This window comes from Lampetra fluviatilis, chromosome 3, assembly GCF_964198595.1.
Source record: "Lampetra fluviatilis chromosome 3, kcLamFluv1.1, whole genome shotgun sequence".
Taxonomy (NCBI): Eukaryota; Metazoa; Chordata; class Hyperoartia; order Petromyzontiformes; family Petromyzontidae; genus Lampetra; species Lampetra fluviatilis.
In genome coordinates, this window is record NC_136277.1 from 12252603 (window position 1) to 12266558 (window position 13956).

The 13956-nt window shown below is 46.6% G+C and overlaps 1 protein-coding gene across 4 annotated transcripts in view; it reads right to left on the minus strand.

Moving 5' to 3' along the window:
• The window catches only part of LOC144952367 (uncharacterized), a 158069-nt gene that overhangs the window by 15940 nt on the left and 128173 nt on the right, over window positions 1–13956 (minus strand). Inside the window, exon 26 of one of the 4 annotated variants that reach the window (XM_078882760.1) lies at window positions 4562–9253. The exons of 2 other annotated variants lie outside the window; for them this stretch is intronic. In XM_078882760.1, coding sequence (XP_078738886.1) covers window positions 9175–9253 — 79 coding nt within the window. In that variant the 3' untranslated portion in view covers window positions 4562–9174. Of the gene's footprint in view, window positions 1–4561; window positions 9254–13956 lie in introns of those variants that run through there. One more of the 4 variants, XM_078882783.1, reaches the window with a different exon arrangement.

Sequence of the window (13956 nt, forward strand, 5' to 3'; positions counted from 1 at the left end):
TACAAGGAGTCATGTTTACATAGACCACAATACCTGCAGTCATAATGCAAACAAAAAACATAACTCTGATAATGTGCACTGTCCTTGAAGTTGATTGGTCCACACCCGTGTCAGTTTTGTTGCCAGATAGAAGGGTAAAAATCCAATTATTAACTCTAGATTTGAAGCTTTCGTGACTGCAAGGATTCATATTCTTAGGTTTTTTTCGGTAAAGTCACGTAGGTAAAAAATTAAAATTAATAAAAGTAAAATAAAATAAAAATCACGACGTTTCGGAGGCAACACAAGCTTCCGTCTTCAGGTGGAACCGTACAGCTGTCGTGGCTGTGACGGTTCCACCTGAAGACGGAAGCTTGTGTTGCCTCCGAAACGTCGTGATTTTTATTTTATTTTACTTTTATTAATTTTAATTTTTTACCTACGTGACTTTACCGAAAAAACCTAAGAATAACAATTATCAACTCTCTGGCTGTCCGCCTGATGATGATGCTGCTGCTGCTTGTTGTTTTTGTTGTAATTACGCCGGCAAAATGTCACGGCTACACGAATTGTAAATGCTGGAGTGGGTTTTGCTCTGCGACACGTAACCGGTTCGTGCTCTGGACTAGCAACAAATTGGCGTGCTTTGTTTATGTGGCAGGCTTTGCTCGTTGGCTATGCCGGGTGGTGGCAGGTTTCACTACGCATTTATATTTACGCGATCTAACCTAAAACCTCTTACGGATAATGGTAGAAGGTATAAGCAGCACTGGGTCCCGATTTAGGTTTGAACAACGGTCATTTGTTATTCTTCCTCTTCATCCATACGGCTGCTGATGTAGATCCAGAGCCAACAACGAACAATCTCACGTTCAGGTGGTCAAACCCAGATCATAACCTCGACGGGAGCAGCAGTGGAGTTGAATTGCCGTGGTGATGCCTCCTCTTCGTATTTGTGGATCGGGGCATTGGCGTCGTTAGGTGGTGTACTGCGGTCTACTTCTGGATGACCACAGTGATACACCACGACTGGAGAGTCTATGGGTAGCGGTGTTGGGTCTATGGGTAGCCGTGTTAGTGAGTCTATGGGTAGCAGTGTTAGTGAGTCTATGGGTAGCGTTGTTAGAGAGTCTATGGGTAGCGGTGTTAGTATGTCTGTGGGTAGCGGTGTTAGTGAGTCTATGGGTAGCAGTGTTAGTGAGTCAATGGGTAGCAGTGTTAGTGAGACCATGGGTAGCGGTGTGAGTGAGTCTATAGGTATCAGTGTTAGTGAGTCTATGGGTAGCAGTGTTAGTGAGTCTATGGGTAGCAGTGTTAGTGAGTCTGTGGGTATCAGTGTTAGTGAGTCTATGGGTGTCAGTGTTAGTGAGTCTATGGGTAGCAGTGTTAGTGAGTCTATGGGCTGCAGTGTTAGTGAGTCTATGGGTTGCAGTGTGAGTCTATGGGTAGCGGTGTTAGTGAGTCTATGGGTAGCAGTGTTAGTGAGTCTATGGGTAGCAGTGTTAGTGAGTCTGTGGGTAGCGGTGTTAGTGAGTCTATGGGTAGCAGTGTTAGTGAGTCTATGGGTATCAGTGTTTGTGGGTCTATGGGTAGCGGTGTTAGTGAGTCTATGGGTAGCAGTGTTAGTGAGTCTGTGGGTAGCAGTGTTAGTGAGTCTATGGGTAGCAGTGCTAGTGAGTCTGTGGGTAACAGTGTTAGTGAGTCTATGGGTAGCAGTGTTAGTGAGTCTATGGGTATCAGTGTTTGTGGGTCTATGGGTAGCGGTGTTAGTGAGTCTATGGGTAGCGGTGTTAGTGAGTCTATGGGTAGCGGTGTTAGTGAGTCTATGGGTAGCAGTGTTAGTGAGTCTATGGGTAGCGGTGTTAGTGAGTCTATGGGTAGCAGTGTTAGTGAGTCTATGGGTAGCGGTGTTAGTGCGTCTATGGGTAGCAGTGTTAGTGAGTCTATGTGTAGCGATGTTAGTGAGTCTATGGGTAGCAGTGTTAGTGAGTCTATGGGTGGCAGTGCTAGTGAGTCTATGGGTAACAGTGTTAGTGAGTCTATGGGTAGCGGTGTTAGTGAGTCTATGGGTATCAGTGTTAGTGAGTCTATGTGTAGCTGTATTAGTGAGTCTATGGGTAGCAGTGTTAGTGAGTCTATGGGTAGCAGTGTTAGTGAGTCTATGGGTAGCAGTGTTAGTGAGTCTGTGGGTAGCGGTGTTAGTGAGTCTATGGGTAGCGTTGTTAGTGAGTCTGTGGGTAGCGGTGTTAGTGAGTCTATGGGTATCAGTGTTTGTGGGTCTATGGGTAGCGGTTTTAGTGAGTCTATGGGTAGCGGTGTTAGTGAGTCTATGGGTAGCAGTGTTAGTGAGTTTTTGGGTAGCAGTGCTAGTGAGTCTATGGGTAGCAGTGTTTGTGGGTCTATGGGTAGCGGTGTTAGTGAGTCTATGGGTAGCGGTGTTAGTGAGTCTGTGGGTATCAGTGTTGGTGAGTCTATGGGTAGGAGTGTTAATGAGTCTATGGGTAGTAGTGTTAGTGAGTCTATGGGTAGCGGTGTTAGTGAGTCTATGGGTAGCAGTGTTGGAGAGTCTATGGGTAGCAGTGTTAGTAAGTCTATGGGTATCAGTGTTAGTGAGTCTATGGGTAGCGGTGTTAGTGAGTCTATGGGTATCAGTGTTAGTGAGTCTATAGGTAGCAGTGTTAGTGAGTCTATGGGTAGCGGTGTGAGTCTATGGGTAGCAGTGTTAGTGAGTCTATGGGTAGCCGTGTTAGTGAGTCTATGGGTAGCAGTGTTAGTGAGTCTTATGGGTAGCGTTGTTAGAGAGTCTATGGGTAGCAGTGTTAGTATGTCTATGGGTAGCAGTGTTAGTGAGTCTATGGGTAGCAGTGTTAGTGAGTCAATGGGTAGCAGTGTTAGTGAGACCATGGGTAGCGGTGTGAGTGAGTCTATAGGTATCAGTGTTAGTGAGTCTATGGGTAGCAGTGTTAGTGAGTCTATGGGTAGCAGTGTTAGTGAGTCTGTGGGTATCAGTGTTAGTGAGTCTATGGGTGTCAGTGTTAGTGAGTCTATGGGTAGCAGTGTTAGTGAGTCTATGGGCTGCAGTGTTAGTGAGTCTATGGGTTGCAGTGTGAGTCTATGGGTAGCGGTGTTAGTGAGTCTATGGGTAGCAGTGTTAGTGAGTCTATAGGTAGCAGTGTTAGTGAGTCTGTGGGTAGCGGTGTTAGTGAGTCTATGGGTAGCAGTGTTAGTGAGTCTATGGGTATCAGTGTTTGTGGGTCTATGGGTAGCGGTGTTAGTGAGTCTATGGGTAGCAGTGTTAGTGAGTCTGTGGGTAGCAGTGTTAGTGAGTCTATGGGTAGCAGTGCTAGTGAGTCTGTGGGTAACAGTGTTAGTGAGTCTATGGGTAGCAGTGTTAGTGAGTCTATGGGTATCAGTGTTTGTGGGTCTATGGGTAGCGGTGTTAGTGAGTCTATGGGTAGCAGTGTTAGTGAGTCTATGGGTAGCGGTGTTAGTGAGTCTGTGGGTAGCGGTGTTAGTGAGTCTATGGGTAGCGGTGTTAGTGAGTCTATGGGTAGCGGTGTTAGTGAGTCTATGGGTAGCGGTTTTAGTGAGTCTATGGGTAGCGGTGTTAGTGAGTCTATGGGTAGCAGTGTTAGTGAATCTATGGGTAGCAGTGTTAGTGAGTCTATGGGTAGCGGTGTTAGTGAGTCTATGGGTAGCGGTGTTAGTGCGTCTATGGGTAGCAGTGTTAGTGAGTCTATGGGTAGCGGTGTTAGTGAGTCTATGGGTAGCAGTGTTAGTGAGTCTATGGGTGGCAGTGCTAGTGAGTCTATGGGTAACAGTGTTAGTGAGTCTATGGGTAGCGGTGTTAGTGAGTCTATGGGTATCAGTGTTAGTGAGTCTATGTGTAGCTGTATTAGTGAGTCTATGGGTAGCAGTGTTAGTGAGTCTATGGGTAGCAGTGTTAGTGAGTCTATGGGTAGCAGTGTTTGTGAGTCTATGGGTAGCAGTGTTAGTGAGTCTACGGGTAGCGGTGTTAGTGAGTCTGTGGGTAGTGGTGTTAGTGAGTCTACGGGTAGCGGTGTTAGTGAGTCTATGGGTAGCGGTGTTAGTGAGTCTATGGGTAGCAGTGTTAGTGAGTCTATGGGTAGCAGTGTTAGTGAGTCTATGGGTATCGGTGTTAGTGAGTCTATGGGTAGCAGTGTTAGTGAGTCTATGGGTAGCAGTGTTAGTGAGTCTATAGGTAACAGTGTTAGTGAGTCTATGGGTAGCAGTGTTAGTGAGTCTATGGGTAGCAGTGTTAGTGAGTCTATGGGTATCGGTGTTAGTGAGTCTATGGGTATCGGTGTTAGTGAGTCTATGGGTATCGGTGTTAGTGAGTCTATGGGTATCGGTGTTAGTGAGTCTTTGGGTATCGGTGTTAGTGAGTCTATGGGTAGCAGTGTTAGTGAGTCTATAGGTAACAGTGTTAGTGCGAGCATTGTCGCGGGCCTCTCTTTTCAACTCCATTCAGTCGCTTCTCTCTCTCTCCAAGCTTCATCGGTGGGCAGAGAGGCCGCTGAGAAGACGCCACCGACAAATGACCGCGCCGTTTTTTGCGTCGTTTTTATTCAAGGTTTATTTTTATTTTTTGTAACCATAATCATTAATTTCGTGTAATATTAACAAGAAAACAGCCAAAAAAATCGTTCACCTCAATTATATATTTTTAAACAGTACCCTGTCATATACTGTACAAAGTTTTTTTTATGAATATTTCCGTTAAATTATCGTCACCACCCGTCGGCATGAGCGCCAACCTCCGCCGTTCATTACAATAATCATCGTCGTCATTACAGCAATAATGATCTTTTTTTTCTTTCCTAAATGTATTTAAATATATATACAAAAAAAACTGCTGTAGATTGTACACGGGGCGGAGGAAGGAGAGGGGGGGTGGTGGAACGGTGGATTTGAGGTGTACCGTACGATCCAGAAAAAAAGAAATCCGCGCACTCGATCGCGAACCGCGGCGACGAGAAAACGAATAAACGCCAACGCGCTCGGTACCGTAATAGATATATATATATATACTCTTAACAATAATCTTTTGTCCTCGTAATATTATAGCATCGATAAATAGATGTAAATACTGTCTTTGAATAATGGAAGAAGGGGCGGGGGGGGGGTCGGAGAGGTCGGGAAAAATAAAACCAAACAAAAACCCCACACACTCTCTCTAGCAATACTTCGTCTTTACCGCGGGTGGGTTCATACTCGCAGGAAAAGGTGCCGTTAAAACGTCTAAATCATACCCCAACCACTCAACCACCACCACCACCAGAGCGAATCCGCGCGACATTCCCATCGCTCCGTCAGACTCGCGCGGCGGCGGCGGCAGCGTTAATCATTAACTCAAACGACCATCGTTAAAACGACCACGTGCACGCGCGTCACGCGTGACGCGTCACAGGCAGGCGTCGTTCAAACGTGGCAATATGGCCGCTTCGCGGGCGAGGCTTCGCTCCGTTTTGTACATCGTAGGGCTTGCCGCGAGAGTACCGCGTTAGTATGTGTGTCCGCAGCAGCAGCAGCAGCAGCAGTAGATAAGCAAGTACGTAAGTAGTAGGAATAATCATAACATCAACAACACAGCGATGCAGTAAAATGAGATCATTCTCAAGGGTCGGGGCACCGTCGGCACTGCCCCGCACACAATCGTCGGTAAGCGAGCGAGTGAGCGGTAAACCCCGAGTGGCACGCGTCACAGCGACGGGTGAGATCGTAAATCGCCATGGGTCACACAACTTTTTCTTTTGAGAACAGACAAAACACGTTCCCACCCACCACTATCTACGCCAACTTTCGACCGGGCCAAAAGTAACAAGGTAAATTTCCACAAAAAAGCCATTTTGTGTCCACTGAAGTTTCTATACCTTGTACAAAAAAAAAACAGAAACGCTCCAATTGGGACGGAAACTCACGGAACACAAAATGACCTCCTATTCGACTCGCACGGCGGCGAAAGAAATTCAACGCGGCGCTACGGCCTGTCCTCCTATAACGGCGCGCGCTGTTATTGTTGTTGTTGTTTTCATAACGCGAATTGGATATGGAAAGGCGACGGGTGGATTGGGGAATGCGTTTGTTTTATAACGCGGACAGAGAATCGGATATAAAACGCTATCGAGCGAAACGGAACCTACGTCAGATGAACGCAAAGGCTTTCGCGACCAACATTATCCGTAATACGGATAATCATACGGATAATATCCATAATACGGATATGGATAATATTGCCCTTTGCAGCTGATTGGCTCGAAGGCGACGTCATCGCATGTATCCCCTCTATTTAAGACCGAAACAGGAGGACAAACGCAGGGCTGCACTTTTACCCATGCGGTTCTTCCGCAGTAGGAATTTCACGCGGGGCTCCAGAGGGAATTCCTCCAGGAACTCTGGCTGTCTCCTGATGATGCTGGTTGCCGTTCTTGTAATTGCCGGCGAAACGTGACAGCCTACTCGAATAGCAAATGTTGCAGTGGGCTCACTCTCTCCAACGCACAGGCGGCGTGTGCCGTACTCGTAACGAATTGGCCACGTTTTGTTGACGTGACAAACACCTTGACAAATTGGCTGCGGACGGGTTTAACGGCGCGTTTATATTTTCGCGATCTAACCCAAAAGACTTCTAGATTTGAAGCTTTCGTGACTGCAAGGATTCATATTCTTGGGTTGTTTCGGTAAAGTCACGTAGGTAAAAATGTAAATTAATAAAAGTAAAATAAAATAAAAATCACGACGTTTCGGAGGCAACACAAGCTTCCGTCTTCAGGTGGAACCGTCACAGCACGATAGCTGTATCAAGTAAGAGAAATTCCAAGAAAACGGTCCTTGTATATATACTGGTTGAGGGTGGGAGGAGCCAAGGTAGGCACCCTTTTAATTATTATGGTAAGGTTGGTGCGGCTGAAACTACGGCCTCTATCACGGAACTAACACAGCGCGCTGGTCAGACAGAGCTGGCGGTCGCTACGGCCGCCTCGGGCGTTGTGTCGTCATTGTCGCACGAGGCAGCGGGGATGCTGCTGGATGCTTCCAGACGCTCTGCCCGCCACGAGCCTCACGTCCCTGTTCGGCCTGCGTTGCGCATCTCCGCGCGTTATCGCGGATTGCGCTTTATTCCCCCGCGTTATATTATTGTTCATTTTTCACCGAAGGACGCCCCGGCGTTTTTTCGGGAGCGCAAACTACCACCGCGACGTTGTAGGACAAATAGACTGCGGGTACGGACGTACGTATGTACCCCACTGCAAATGAAACGAAACCGATCCGAGTGCGTTTATAGCTATGGTGGATTAGGGGCAAGGCTTGAACGTCTCTACGCACATTCCGTTGCCAGGCTGTCACGAGACCACGACGCGATTTCCCAAATTGATCACGTGGTGACGAACTCAACCGAGGGGGTTGTCCCCAAAAAAGTCAGTCGCTCGCGAACGCCGCTGCCACCACCGCCACCACCACCACCACTCCACCACCACCACTCCACCACCACTGCCACTCCACCACCACGCTACCACCACGACTCCACCACCACCACGCAACCACCACGCCACCGCCTTTCCCCTTTTACCAAAATTCAATCCACGCGCTGATTTGTTCAAACACACGGCACGCGAGGCACCAAGCAATCGACGCTGTCTGCGTCACGTGAGACGCACATGGAACACGTGTGCGCACTGAACACGTGTGCATAATGAACACACGTGTACAAGGAACACGTGTGCACACTGAACACACGTACACGTGCACAGACACGTACACAAGGAACACGTGCATACACACGTACACAAGGAACACGTGTGCGCACTGAACATACGTGTTCAAGGAACACGTGTACGCACTGAACACACGTGCACAAGGAACACACGTGTGCACACTGAACACGTGTGCGCACTGAACACACGTGTACAAGGAACACGTGTACGCACTTAACACGTACACAAGGAACACGTGTGCGCACTGAACACATGTACACGTGTACACACTGAACACACGTACACGTGCACAGACACGTACACAAGCAACACGTGCACACACACACTCACACGTACACAAGCAACACGTGCACATGTGTGCACGCGCACACGCGCACACCCAGATATCTCAACCTTCATTTGAATCGGCTCCTGCGTTTAACAGTTTCAGCAACGTCACGTGGGACGTGTTTTAACAATCGTCGTGCGGAGGAGCGAAGCGGTAAACGAGGAGGAGGAAGAAGAGGAACCGACGTGGCGCCACCGTGGGTCACGTGGACCGGAGGTGTTGGGGGTGGGGAGGGGGGCCGAGAGAAATCTGAACAAAAAAACCTTGTCGTGAATTCTAGATTTGAAGCTTTCGTGACTGCAAGGATTCATACTCTTAGTTTTTTTCGGTAAAGTCACGTAGGTAAAAAATGAAATTAAAATTAATAAAACTAAAATAATAAAAAAGCACGACGTTTCGGAGGCAACACAAGTCTCCGTCATCAGGTGGGGCCGTCACGGCTGAATTTGCTGTATCAAGTGAGGCAGGGATTCCAAGATACAGCAAATTCAGCTGTGGCGGTCCCACCTAATTTAATTTTTTTACCTAGGTGACTTGTCGTGAATTTGAGGGGCTCTCGATATTGCAAAGGAATTCCCACAGCTGCCGTCTCTCCCCTCTCTCTCACTCTCTCACTCTCTCTCACTCACTCTCTCACTCACTCTCTCACTCTCTCTCTCACTCACTCGCGCTCTTTCACTCGCGTGGGGATTTTGGCAAACCGCCCTCCGTAAAAAAAGAAGTGTGACAAAAATTAACCCGTAAAAACAAAGTTTTTCACTCTAAATCCTTTATATGCGTGGCGGCTAGAGTCCTCTCGTCCTCTGGCTTGAGATGGCTGCCACCTATGGGTCAGATAATTGTCTGCCAGCATTAAGCAATTGGTAATTAAATATTTTAAAAAAATTCCCTAAACAGTGTAAAATTTAGGAAAAAAATTTTCACAATAAATTAATTGTCACGCACAACGAGTCTGTGTGGAAAATGTCAACTCGATTGGATCACGGGAAGTGGGTTAAAAAACGACCGAAAGATTTGCACGGTCATAAGCAAGCAAGCGTCGCACTATTTGGCAGCTCCGCGTTTTTGTCGATCGGCGGCTCATCGTGGGCTCATCGCGGCTCATCGCGGCTCATCGCGGCTCATCGCGGCTCATCGCGGCTCATCGCGGCTCATCGCGGCTCGGCCGTGGGAATCGTGAGAATCGTCGTCAGGGATCTTTACTTTCGGACTGGAGGAGGAATCCGATGTGCCGTGAAGATGTCCAGTATGGGAGGGGTGTGGGGAGGGGGGGGTTACGGGGGTTGGGGTCACAGAGGGGGGTGAGGGGCACGGGGGGTGGGGGGCAGGTCAGCAAACGATACGCAAACAAAACGATCAGAGTGCAAAATAGAGAATAAATAAATACATTTTACATGTCCGATGTTGTCAAGATTGGGTAAGGCGGCAAAAACAACAAACAACCCCAATAGCAGTGAAAAATATAAATTCATTAATTTCAATAAATCCGAGATTTTTTAAAATCAAGCTTGGGCAAAGGCGGAAAAAAACAACAACAACAGTAGCAACTTTAAATTTCGATTTAAAGTTTTCGTGACTGCAGGGATTCATCTTCTTGGTTCTTTCGGTAAAGTCACGTAGAAGGGAAGTAATAAAATAATAAAAACAAAACATAATAAAATAATTCTCACGACGTTTCGGCCACAACGCAAGCAGCCGTCCAGTAGCAACACCAGTCCCAGACCACACCAAGATGAACACCACGTGGGCACTTATACCCCCCCCCCCTCAATAAATAAACTGGGAATGACTGAACTCCATGAAACTGAACATGACCCAGAGTTGGGGGGGGGGGTTGAGCAATTTGGAATGTTGCCACGAACTAGCGAACGCCAGGTGGGTGAAAGGTCAGCGACGTTGTGTTTTTCATAATAAAGGTATGTTGTGTTATTCATTATAAAGGTATGTTGTGTTATTCATTATAAAGGTACGTTGTGTTATGCCACTCTCAGAGTGGAAGCCGCTTGCGTCTGCAAGGGGCTCCTGCCTCCGCCAACGCTCGGTGACGATAATTTGAACCGGCCCTGAGCCCGCCCCCTCCCCTAGGTCGACTCAGCCTCAAATGAGTACCTGGTGCGGTGTGTCGTCCACCCAACCCCTCGTGCGAAGTGCCGGCTGCCATAGGGTGCTGTATGCTGACGGCACTTGCCCCAGCAGTCTGCTACGGCCAATACGGGGGATCTTTGCCATTGCCTGCCAGTGTGTCTCTCTGCCAGAGGTCGCAACCGGGTACCCGATACCCGTACCCTACCCGATACCCGGCTACTCGTACCCGGCCGGGTACGGGTACCCGTTTGCGACCCTGGTGCGGCCGGGTACGGGTAAGGAATCAAAACCCGTTTGCGACCTCTGCTCTCTGCCAAAAAGCCAGGGTCCACCTCTGCCGGCGGATCCTCGGGCGAGCTGTGGAAATTCCATGTTCTTGCGGCAGGGACCAGGCGGGTCCACGAAATCCGCTGCGGGTGTAGGCAAAGTGTGATCTGTGTTTTGATTTAGTATGCTGATCTTAAAGGTGCATTGAAAATTATAATACTCCGATTGATGCTCCTGCTGTTGTGGAGTGACTCGTGCAGCCAGCTATGGCTGCAGGGTTTTGGTGGTACGTGTTGTTTATGTCGTTTATTGTGAAAATTCCGTCATAGTTCCTATGACCACTGTCTCATTGCTTTCATGGCTTTATTTTGGTGATTTCGAAAAGTGTATTGGTTTGGCCATGTTTGTTTGTTGTAGTACAGAGTTAGACTGATGGCCTAAGTTGTCTTGTGGTTGTTGTTGGTTGTTTGACTTGCATCCCACTGAGATTTTTGCACACAGCGTTGGTGTACGGTGATGTTTCTGCAATATTTTGCTGTCTTTTCTTGGATTTTCTGTTTGCACTCAGTCACATATTCACTTTAAGATGTTTTTTGTTCATGTTTTAGTTTTTTGTTTGTTGCGGTTGCACCCGATTCAAGATTCGAATGGCTCACAGGGCTATACCAGATAAATGAAACTTGAAACTTGAAGGCGCGGTGTTGAGTCTATTTATTTTGCTCGTTACCGTTAATCGAATAGTAACGCAACGTTCCTCAGATGGCTGTAAATCCTTCCGTTAGTAAGTAGAAAATAAAAGAACGACAAAAAACACCCACGAAACGAAACACCGTTGGAGATTTCCGTTATCTTAAAAGCGAGGGCTGAGAGAGAGAGGTCGCAAACGGGTTTTGATTCCTTACCCGTACCCGTACCCGGCCGCACCAGGGTCGAAAACGGGTACCCGTACCCGATACCCGGCTACCCGTACCCGGCCGGGTATCGGGTAGGGTACGGGTACGGGTACCCGATTGTGACCTCTGGGATGAAGCCATGTTGCAGGCGCGGGTGGGTTGATTCGAGGAACTTGAATTGTGAGAAGAGACAAGACGTTGGGATATGAGTGACAAACGGTGACTCACCAGTGACTCACGGTCTACCCGTACCCGGCCGCACCAGGGTCGCAAACGGGTACCCGTACCCGGCCGGGTACGGGTAGCCAGGTATCGGGTAGGGTACGGGTATCGGGTACCCGGTTGCGACCTCTGGCTAAGAGAGAAAGAGAGCCCGCTGGGACACTCAACGTCTCGTGTTTCCAAAGGGAGACCTGGGTAGTAACAAAAAACTCATCACGCATCTAAAAAGCGCTGCCAGTGCGTACGTGGAGAGCATTACACTCGACATGGTGGTGAGATACAAATGTCCTCGGGCGTGGGAACGTGGAATGTCCACCGCTTTAGTCCGAAGTGGGAAAAAACACTCAACCGCAAAAGCGAACGCAGGCGCGAAGAAATCTCGAGGTACAAAATAACAAGCCTCTTGAGTTATTGACACACGACTCACCCAAAAATGCCTCAGTGAATGCATTATCAGTGGCGTAGTGACTACATTATCAGTGGCGTAGTGACTACATTATCAGTGGCGTAGTGACTACATTATCAGTGGCGTAGTGACTATATTATTAGTGGCGTAGTGACTATTATCAGTGGCGTAGTAACTACATTATCAGTGGTGTAGTAACTACATTATCAGTGGTGTAGTAACTACATTATCAGTGGCGTAGTAACTACATTATCAGTGGCGTAGTAACTACATTATCAGTGGCGTAGTAACTACATTATCAGTGGCGTAGTAACTACATTATCAGTGGCGTAGTAACGACATTATAAGTGACGTAGTAACTACATTATCAGTGGTGTAGTAACTACATTATCAGTGGCGTAGTAACTACATTATAAGTGACGTAGTAACTACATTATCAGTGGTGTAGTAACTACATTATCAGTGGTGTAGTGACTACATTATCAGTGCCGTAATAACTACATTTTCAGTGGCGTAGTAACTACATTATCAGTGGCGTAGTAACTACATTATCAGTGGTGTAGTAACTACACTATCAGTGGCGTAGTAACTACATTATCAGTGGCGTAGTAACTACATTATCAGTGGCGTAGTAACTACATTATCACTGGTGTAGTAACTACATTATCAGTGGCGTAGTAACTACATTATCAGTGGCTTAGTTACTACATTATCAGTGGCGTAGTGACTGCATTATCAGTGGCGTAGTAACTACATTATCAGTGGCGTAGTGACTACATTATCAGTGGCGTAGTAACTACATTATCAGTGGTGTAGTGACTACATTATCAGTGGCGTAGTAACTACATTATCAGTGGCGTAGTAACTACATTATCAGTGGCGTAGTAACTACATTATCAGTGGCGTAGTAACTACATCATCAGTGGCGTAGTAACTACATTATCACTGGTGTAGTAACTACATTATCAGTGGCGTAGTAACTACATTATCAGTGGCTTAGTAACTACATTATCAGTGGCGTAGTGACTGCATTATCAGTGGCGTAGTAACTACATTATCAGTGGCGTAGTGACTACATTATCAGTGGCGTAGTAACTACATTATCAGTGGTGTAGTGACTACATTATCAGTGGCGTAGTAACTACATTATCAGTGGCGTAGTAATTACATCATCAGTAGCGTAGTAACTACATTATCAGTGGCGTAGTAACTACATTATCAGTGGCGTAGTAACTACATCATTAGTGGCGTAGTAACTACATTATCAGTGGTGTAGTAACTACATTATCAGTGGCGTAGTAACTACATTAAAAGTTGCATAGTAACTACATCATTAGTGGTGTAGTAACTACATTATCAGTGGCGTAGTAACTACATTATCAGTGGCGTAGTAACTACATTATCAGTGGCGTAGTAACTACATTATCAGTGGCGTAGTAGCTATATTATCACTGGTGTAGTAACTACATTATCAGTGGTGTAGTAACTACATTATCAGTGGCGTAGTAACTACATTATCAGTGGCGTAGTAACTACATTATCAGTGGCGTAGTAGCTATATTATCACTGGTGTAGTAACTACATTATCAGTGGTGTAGTAACTACATTATCAGTGGCGTAGTAACTACATTATCAGTGGCGTAGTGACTGCATTATCAGTGGCGTAGTAACTACATTATCAGTGGTGTAGTAACTACATTATCAATGGTGTAGTATCTACATTATCAGTGGTGTAGTAACTACATTATCAGTGGCGTAGTAACTACATTATCAGTGGTGTAGTAACTACATTATCAATGGTGTAGTATCTACATTATCAGTGGTGTAGTAACTACATTATCAGTGGTGTAGTAGCTACATTATCAGTGGTGTAGTAACTACATTATCATTGACGTAGTAACTACATTATCAGTGGCGTAGTAACTTCATTATCAGTGGTGTAGTAACTATATTATCAATGTTGTAGTATCTACATTATCAGTGGTGTAGTATCTACATTATCAGTGGTGTAGTAACTACATTATCAGTGGTGTAGTAGCT